Source organism: Mustela nigripes, chromosome 1 (genome assembly GCF_022355385.1).
Source record: "Mustela nigripes isolate SB6536 chromosome 1, MUSNIG.SB6536, whole genome shotgun sequence".
Taxonomy (NCBI): Eukaryota; Metazoa; Chordata; class Mammalia; order Carnivora; family Mustelidae; genus Mustela; species Mustela nigripes.
Genome location: NC_081557.1, coordinates 202735208 through 202743618, shown reverse-complemented (window position 1 = coordinate 202743618; position 8411 = coordinate 202735208). Strand labels below are relative to the sequence as shown.

Below are 8411 nucleotides of genomic sequence, written 5' to 3'. Positions count from 1 at the left end.
GGAGGCCAGGGGGCCAGGGCGGCAGGGCTGGAGGGCATGGTGGGAAGGAGCTGCTGCTTCCCTGCATCCACCCTGTGCTCTGCTTGGGGGCTCAGCCACAGGTGCACCAGGTGCCCATGGGCAGCAAGAGGCCAACAGGCGCTGGCGAGTTGGGAAAACCCCACTCAGAGGGTCCAGCTGCACTCACTTCCACCAAAGCAGAGCACAGCATCCTCCAGCAGCTGCAGCAGGACTCTGGGATGGGGCCCGTGTGGGGACCCCAGGAGCCACCCTGTTGCGTGGCTGCAGACAAGGGGAGGCCTGGGGCAAGCAGACACAAGCGAGGGTGTCAGAACGCACAGCAGCTTCCACCTCACACAGACATAAGAAATAGAAAACCCTTTTATTAACAGGTTTTACATTTACAGTTTATTAGCTAATCAACATTGACATGCAAAAATAAGCGCTAAATACAACCCTCTACAGTGTGGTTTCGTGTAAACTACAATGGGTCGTTTGATTTGAAAAGTCATCGGTGGTTACTCGGACTGACTGCTAGTTTCTGTAACAACAGCATTAGATCTACAGTTACGGAGCCATCAGCAAGGCCTCTGCAGAACTCGGTCCAGTGGATTTCCACGTGAATACATTCTCAAGCAGGAAATAAGGCGGCACGAATGACGTGACATTGAACCTAGCACACCGTAAGACTGCCCCCACGGCAGCACAGGTGCAGCCCCTTGGGCCCCCTTGCCGAGGATGGCCGTGGGGGCAGGGTGGCGGGAGGGGCGGGGGCGGGGGCGCGGGAGAACCGACTCCTGTTTCCCAAGCGGCCGAAGGCGGCGGGTAGGTCTCTCTGAAAGGGGAGGGCATCAGGTGCCTCAGGTGCACTCCGGAGTCCTACCAGCAGAAGGCTGTCCCCCAGCACGGATGTGCGGACCCAAATCCACCCTTCTAGGAGTGCCCAGCTTCGCTCACTGATCTTTGGTCGCAAGAAACAGAAACGCAGGTGGGCGGGGGCGCACGGGGAGCCCGGCCTACATGATGTACACCTTCTCGGCTTGGGAGAAGTGGAACACTTCTTTGGTCCTCGGACAAACGACTTTGTCATCTTGACGGATGGACAGCAGAGACTGAAACACAACAGGGGCAGGGGGCACATGAACGTGCGGACATAAAGGCCAAACCTCTCCAGGGCACCCACCCACCCGCCCACCGCTACAGGAGGGCTCGGCTTCTCTCCGCACGCTGCCTCCGGGAGGCCTGCCTGTCTGTGAACCCTGATCCTGCAGCTTCTTGACCACCAGTCTGGCTCTCCAGGGGCAGCGTGGGGCCAAGCCGCCTGCACACGGGGACCCATACCCAGGGACTGCACCCAGCGCAGACAGCAGGCAGCTGGCAGAGACCGTTAGGTCTGCCAGATCCACCACCGCCCCCGTATGTCCCGCCCCGCTCCGCTGTCCCTGCATGTTGTTGCCCCTCACGTTGTAGCCGTAGACATAGCCATTGGGCAGCATCATGGGTGGGTTGTTCTCATTCATCACGTCACCAGAGATCTTGCAGACCAGGCGGGAGTTGGCGCAATGGGCCATGGGCAGGGGCTGTGCCAGCTTGTTCAGGGAACGGCTGCACACGGGGCAGTCGGGGCTCTTGGAGCTGCCGTCCTCCTTGTAGCACTGTCTGCGCAATGGTTAAGGAAGGGTCGTGGGGTGGGGGGCACTGGGCATGCTGAGGCCACCCCAGCTGCCAGGCAGGAATCAAGCCTGGAGCTCTCAAGACAGAGCAAACACTGCATCAAGCAGGAAAATGGCCTCACTAAGGCTGCACCAGCCCAGCCCAAGAACCCTACTGCCCCACACCCCTGTGCACCTGCCCCTTCTCAGGCACCAGAGCCCGTGGCCAGTGCCCACAACACTCACTGTGGTCCCATCACACAGATGGCCACAAAAGCCAACAGCCCCGGGTCCCAAGGGGCCCACATGCCACATTCGAGAGGGACACTTGGGCACTGGGGTCACAATCCCACTGCTCTCTGGTGGCAGGGGAATGACCGCTATGCCAAACATGTTTTCAAACAAGACACTGGGCCAGGGATGGCCAGGGCTCAGACCAAGAGAAGCTCGAGGAGATTCTCAGGAATCACACGGGAGCCTTCAGAATGGCAGCCAGACCCAGCTGCCAGAAGGTACACCAACACCAGCCTTGCAGCCTGTGAGCAGCGCCGGATGGTGTCTGGGAATGAGTGAACACTGAAGAGGCTGGGGGCAGAGTTGCCCCATGACCACCACCCCTGACCGCCCGGGACCAAGCACCCACCACACAAACAACAAGCAAAGGCCTCATGTTGGGAAGGGCGTGGTGCCTGCCTGCTCACTGGAGGACAGAAGGCCCCAGATGTGGAGCCCAGGCTAAGGAGGGCCAAGCCTGCGGGTGCCCTCGCCCGCCAGAAGGATACGGTGTCTTTATGGCCGAGAGGCCGGCCTGCAGCGTCAGGGTGAACACAGAGTTGTTGCCCAGCTGGTGCAGCCGGTAGTTGTCGTAGCGGAACTGCTGGATCAGCATGCGCCACCGGGCCGGGTCCAGCAGGTCCTGCAAGAGATGGGGCAGAGCCGCGCTGGGGACGGCACAGGGCCATCAACCCCAACAGCGAGTGACAAAGCCTTCCTGGCCTGCCCTTATCAACCCGCGCCCGCCAGCTTGGACTCCCAAGTCTGCATGGACACGAATGATAAGGGGGGGGGCTGTGGCCTCGTGGCAGGAAGGGGATACAGTGGGCCGAAGGACAGCACTGAGGTCTCAGGGGCAAAATCTCACTCCAGAAAGAAACTTCTTGGGCCAGGAGTCACCCCCATGTCACAGATGGAGTCATACAACAGAACAGGAAGCCTGGTTAATGTGTGTCCCCAGAGCTTCCCAGGTTCTGAGTCACCAAGAACAGCAAGGGAGGGCATATGCCAGCAAGACTGAAACCCTGCATGTCATGCACAGGGGTCAGGCCCCACGATGAGGGAGGAGATGCGGGCACCCATTCAGCAGGGGCTCTACGGGCAGACAGTACGCTCAACTCCAATGTTATAAAAACACGTCTTTAATGTCATTATTATTGTAACAAAGTCCACAGTGGACCAAGGTCATAGTCCAGAGGCTCTGCAACCCCCACCCCGAGACCCTTGGCCTTGGGCCTCTGGTGTGGCCACCTCTCCCTAACTAGAGCACATCGCCCTGCTCCTCGTGGGAACCCGAGACACACCTGTGACTGCCTGCCACAGGGGGCAAGGCCTCTGTGCCCTCAGCATGGCAGGGCATGGCCCTGCCCCAGCACTGCCCTCTGGAGTCCCGTGCCCCCCAGGCCATCCCCTCTGTGTGCACGCTGGTCTTCCTCAGGCATGCCGTCCGTGTCCAGTTACGAGGCCATGCATCAGTGGGCTGTGTCTGCCTGTCCCCCGCCGGCCTGGACTCTGCAGCGATTGTGTGGCTTCTCTTCACACTGCCCTGATGCCTCCCTGAGGGTCAGCCCTCCAGCCCGCAGGCGGGTATGGCACCTGCCTCATGCTCCCAGAGTGGACATCTCACCCTCCAGGGCAGGCCCTCTCTGCCTTCTCTCAAAGCTTCTCCAGGGCAGGGGAGAGAGACAGAAGAGACTGTAAGTTAAAGCTCAGTCTCATTCCTGCAGAACCCGTGACCTGAGGCTTGATTATGGGACACTCCCCATACCTCCGAGCCACGTGAGTCCAGTCGTGGGGGAGATGCTGCCACTGCCTTGTGGATGGCCGAGCACTCCAGCCACCGGGGGCTGTCTGCCCATGAAACTGCATGGGGCAGCCAGGGCCTTGGAAAGAGCCCATCATCAGGGCTCAGGGAACAAGCCTGGTCCAGCCCACAGGGAAGGCAGTTTATTTCATTCCCCAGGAACAGGCTGGCAGTCGGGGGACAGCACATGGCTGAGCGTCTGCTGAGGGTGTCGGCAGGTGGACTTCCAGGCCCACAGAGTGCTGAGGGAGGCATATTCAGAAACTAGTTTCCTTCTAAGAACATACAGGAGGAAGAGCCACCCCCCAATCAGGCCAGTACCCTGATCTCAGGCTTTCCGACCCGAGACTCTGGAATTCTGTCACGGAGCCCAGACAGACGAAGACAGAAAACTGTGGGAGGAACTGAGCAACAAACACCTATACATGTGGGCACAGCTGGGAGAGCCCCGGTCTCCATGGGCAGCAGCAACAGGGTCCCAAGCAGGGCTGGCACAGGTGGCAGAGAGCACAGTGGCTTCTAGGGAAGGCAGTGCTTGTGTGCAAGGGACCTGGGAACGTGATGGCCACGCCTCCAAGCAAAGTGCAGGGTCAGGGGAGGGGGGTGGGGAGCCAACGGGGTTGCGGGGAGCCTGGCTTCTCTGGAAACATTTACCTTTAAAACGTGTGAACAGAAAACTGACACAGGGATAAACTCATCTAAAGAAATCAGAACTTGATGATTTGGAAACTTCCATCCATGTTGCAAAAAATGAGAAAGCTGCTCCAGAGAGAACACAAAGGGCATATCCAAGCAAGCCTAAGGACACCCATGGGGGTGTGACCAAGGGCTGATGGCCAAGGGGCCAGCATGGGGAGGAGCCAGAAGGAAAGTGGGAAGGCTGTCTGAATTCCTAGGTTCTCCAGGACACCACTGTGAGCAGTTCAGCTGCAAACACGTAACATCTCTCAAGACAAGAGGACCCTAAAGGCAGATCAGAGATTCCCAGGGCTGTCCTGAGGGTTCCAGATGGGCATCACCTGGTTTCAAGAGGCCAGACACGCTACCCTTGCAATGCTGAGCAAGCTGGCTAGTAATGCTATGTGACCACACCGGCCCAGACCCCACGTGGACCTCCAAGGCCAAGAGGAGCAGTGGAAAGACAATGGAGATGAGGCAGAACACGGGGCAAATGGGGAAGGCGACAGGTAAGGCACCCAGACGTGAAACATCTCCAGGCTGAGACCCCTCATGTGTGGTTCTGACCCAAGCCTCCCACTGGCAAGGCAGGAGCGAGAGGGGGAAAGTGCGTGTGGTGTGCGGTCCCATGCCCAGGCCCTCCCCAACCAGGAGAGCCCACAGGCACGGCTTACCTTGTAGGGTGAGATGTGTGTGTCTGGGGGGAAGGCCAGCATGCCCATCACCTGGCGGACCTCGTCAAGCTGGCTCCCTTCGGCCTGACTGAAGTGCTTCCTAGCGTGTCTATGAAACATTCCAGATTTGTCTGAGTTTGCCTTTCTATCTTAAAGAATCAGAGCTCCCCATCTGCCAGAGCCTCAGTACCAAGTAAGCCCCACCTCATGTGACCTGGGCCAGGGTCTGCCACAGCGAGGTGAGGCGAGGGTCCCTCTCCTGAAGTGGACAGGGAGGGGGATGAGGCTTGAGGTACCAAGCACAGAATCCCATTCAGAAAACACCAAGAGGCAGTGACCCAAGCCCTTCCAAGTGACCCTGGTGTACGTGAACCCAAACCCTGACGACACAATCCTGGGAGGACCCAGAGGCATCCCAGCTCTCGCAGTGCCTCAACAACTCCCCTTCTGACTCTGAGAGCCCACCTGCCACCCCAAAGGAACAGCCCCTCCCTGCCCGGGCTGCACAGATTGGGCTTGACCCAGGCCTCCCTGCACTGCCTGCCCCTGGTGGAGCCCAGGCTCCCATACCTGCAGACCAGCCTCCTGCCCAAAGGCTCCCTTGTGCCCACCCAATGGCCAGCACTATTCTGGGGCGGGTGGAAACAGCCTCAGAACCAAGGGCCCTGAGCCCACGTGCTAAGTCGGCCTCATGCTGCCTGGACAGAACAGAGCCTGGGTGCCAGTCATTAGCACCCTACTGTTCACAGGCAGGGCCCAGCCGGTCAGGGCAGACCTGACCCTCCACACTTCATTCCCCAGAGCCCAGGAGGCCCCTCTCTACATACCTCACGGCGTCGAGTCTCTTATTCTGCCGGATGAGCTCAATGAACTCCTGAATCCTTAGGCTGAACTCCAGGCAACTCTGGGAGTAAAGACAAGACCAGGCTTGGGGAGGGTTGCCACAGAGCCACACTCACAGGCTGACCCTGCCAGACCTGCTGGACACTGCACACCCCGCCAAGCAAGCTCAAAGCCCCCGGGGAGGTGGGTCTGGTACCAAGACTGTAATTTCTGCCTGCTGTTGAAACTTTCCTGGCTCTGACAGCACGTGGGCCCAGCGTTCCTGGCACAGTGCGAGCAGCACTGAACGCACGGACCGCTGGCCCTGAGTGGTTACCCACTGGCCAGGCTTCGGGACAACAGGACAGGCAGGCACAGGTGCAGGCAGGCTGCCAGGCTTCACCCCACGTCCCTGTGAGGAGGCCACAGACCCTCAGCAGTTCGGAGGGTGTGAGACAGGACTTCCAGTGGGAAGCACGTGAGCCCTAGAACACAAGTTTCCACCCCCTTTCCAAGGACAAAGCAGCTGTATGGATTTGGTCTCGCGGTGATAAAGTAAAAGCATGGGGACGTGCCCCCAGAACCCTGTGTGGCATTGTCCACCCTGACCTGCTCTGGGAGAGGGAGGCCAGTTCCGGTTCAGAGGCTCTGATGCCTGGTGGGAGAAGAGGAGGAGAGACTGGGAGGTGGCGCCTCACAGAAGAGAGCAAAGCAATGTGCACAGAGCCAGTGAGAGAAGCCCGGTCCCAGAGCAGGGACACCAGGCTGAGGTGGGGACAGTCTGTAGGGACGCCTGGGAGGAACCTTCTAGGCAGAGGAAGAGCCAGTCCAAAGGCCCTGGGGAGGGCAGGTGGGACCAGGAGGAGCACAGGGCTGGTGGGGGCTGTCAGAGCAAAAGATGGAAGGTGCAGGGTTTGCAGAGGGCACGAAGTCTGGGACGTCAACTGCTAGAAGCAGCACTGCCACGCCCCTCAGTTGTGTGTCTGATAGGCGTCAGTACAAACATAGCACGTGTGGTTCTGAGGGGACGCTACCAGGGGGCACCACCAGCAGAAGCCCGAGGGCTAACTCTGCAATGTCCCTCCGGTTGGCTGGGGTCGGGGGAAGGCAGGAGAAATTAACTTTTATAACCTAAGATGAAAAACTGGATTATTTAACAAAGATGCTAATTTAAACTCACATATCTTCAATATGGTTTTAGGAAAACACTCAGTATTTCCAACCAGAAGCAAAATACATGGAATTAACAGAACAAGAGAAAAATCTCTGCGTTCTCCGCTCATTTACCATTTTGCCTTCCACGGCACCTGGGTCATGAGATGACATGGATGGTCTATGAGGAAAGTCCGTCAGTCAACCCCAAATGTCCAGCGCTTACCAAGTTTACCAATCATGTGGACTGCTCCCACCCGAGCCTCCAAGCATGCGCTCTGGCATTCTGATGAAGCCTCTTAGCCAGGCCCCAGGGATGGAGTCCTCCAAGCCCCCACCCCAGTTCCACGGACACCAGGGTGGAGCACTGGCTGGTGTGACTTCCTTGGGGGCCCACCAGGCCGTCAGAGGCAAAGGTGCAGAGAGCTACCTACGTGGTGCCCAACACATCCACACTACAGGAGCTTGGGGCCTGAGTGTGTTCCCTGGCCCCCTCCTCTCCTGCCCTCTGCACCAACGTGGCAATCTGTCCTGACCCCCAACTGGATGGAGCCGATGCTATGTGCTGGGTGGCAGCACAAACCAGCCCCAGCTATGACCAGCAGAGGCCGAGGGGTGAAGACAACGAGAGGGGCCCTGCCTGCCTCCACAGGGCACCTGACAGTTACCACTGCTGTGCTCGAGGATGCCAGCAGCTCTACCGGCAGGAGGGGGCCACCAGGTGGGCATCCCAGACAGACAAGGTCATGGTCAACTCCCTGCGACTCACACGTTTAAACATGTTCTACTACCGTACAGCTCTTTTCTGGTAGGTCACCTTCCAAACAGTCCGCTAACGGACAAACACATGTGTACCGAAACCCAGGTGCTCAGACTCGAATGTGAAATACCACGATTCCAGGTCATCACACCAAGCACGGGGGGCTGAACAGGTCCTTCCCGTGCGAGCCAGGAGGGCCTGGCACATGCACATTTATGACTCCGTCGGCTTCCTAGACGCAGCACCCATGTTGTGGCTTCCGCTGTCCTTAGGTGTCTGGAGATGGGAGTCAACTCAACAGACAGGCGCCCACCACTTTAGAAGTATTTTCCAGCTATGTGAAACTTGGGTCTCAAAGTTCCTTTTCTTGCCTAGAGTCTCACAACTGATGTGAGGGATCCATGGTCGTCAGGCATGGCCCCCCCCCACGCATCTGTCCCCTCCCCCGCCTGCGTGTGCGCTCACACGTGTACACACACATGCGCACACTGTCTGGGCCTACTCTGCTCAGCTGACACTGCAGAAGAAGCCTGTTTTCGGGTCATTAGCTGGTCTTCCCGGAGCACTTGGGAACGGCTGTTTACGCTCTCTGCAGT

The 8411-nt window shown here is 58.6% G+C and overlaps 1 protein-coding gene across 2 annotated transcripts in view; it reads right to left on the bottom strand.

The window, feature by feature from the left end:
* Positions 1-363: 363 nt before the first annotated feature.
* MAEA (macrophage erythroblast attacher, E3 ubiquitin ligase) overlaps positions 364-8411 on the bottom strand; it is a 32263-nt gene continuing 24215 nt past the window's right edge. For both annotated transcript variants that reach the window (XM_059379129.1, XM_059379139.1), the window contains 5 exons: positions 5909-5985; positions 5082-5190; positions 2435-2568; positions 1464-1659; positions 364-1112 (listed from right to left, as the gene is read on the bottom strand). In XM_059379129.1, the coding sequence (XP_059235112.1) occupies positions 1017-1112; positions 1464-1659; positions 2435-2568; positions 5082-5190; positions 5909-5985 (612 nt within the window). In that variant the 3' untranslated portion in view covers positions 364-1016. The remainder of the gene's footprint in view (positions 1113-1463; positions 1660-2434; positions 2569-5081; positions 5191-5908; positions 5986-8411) is intronic.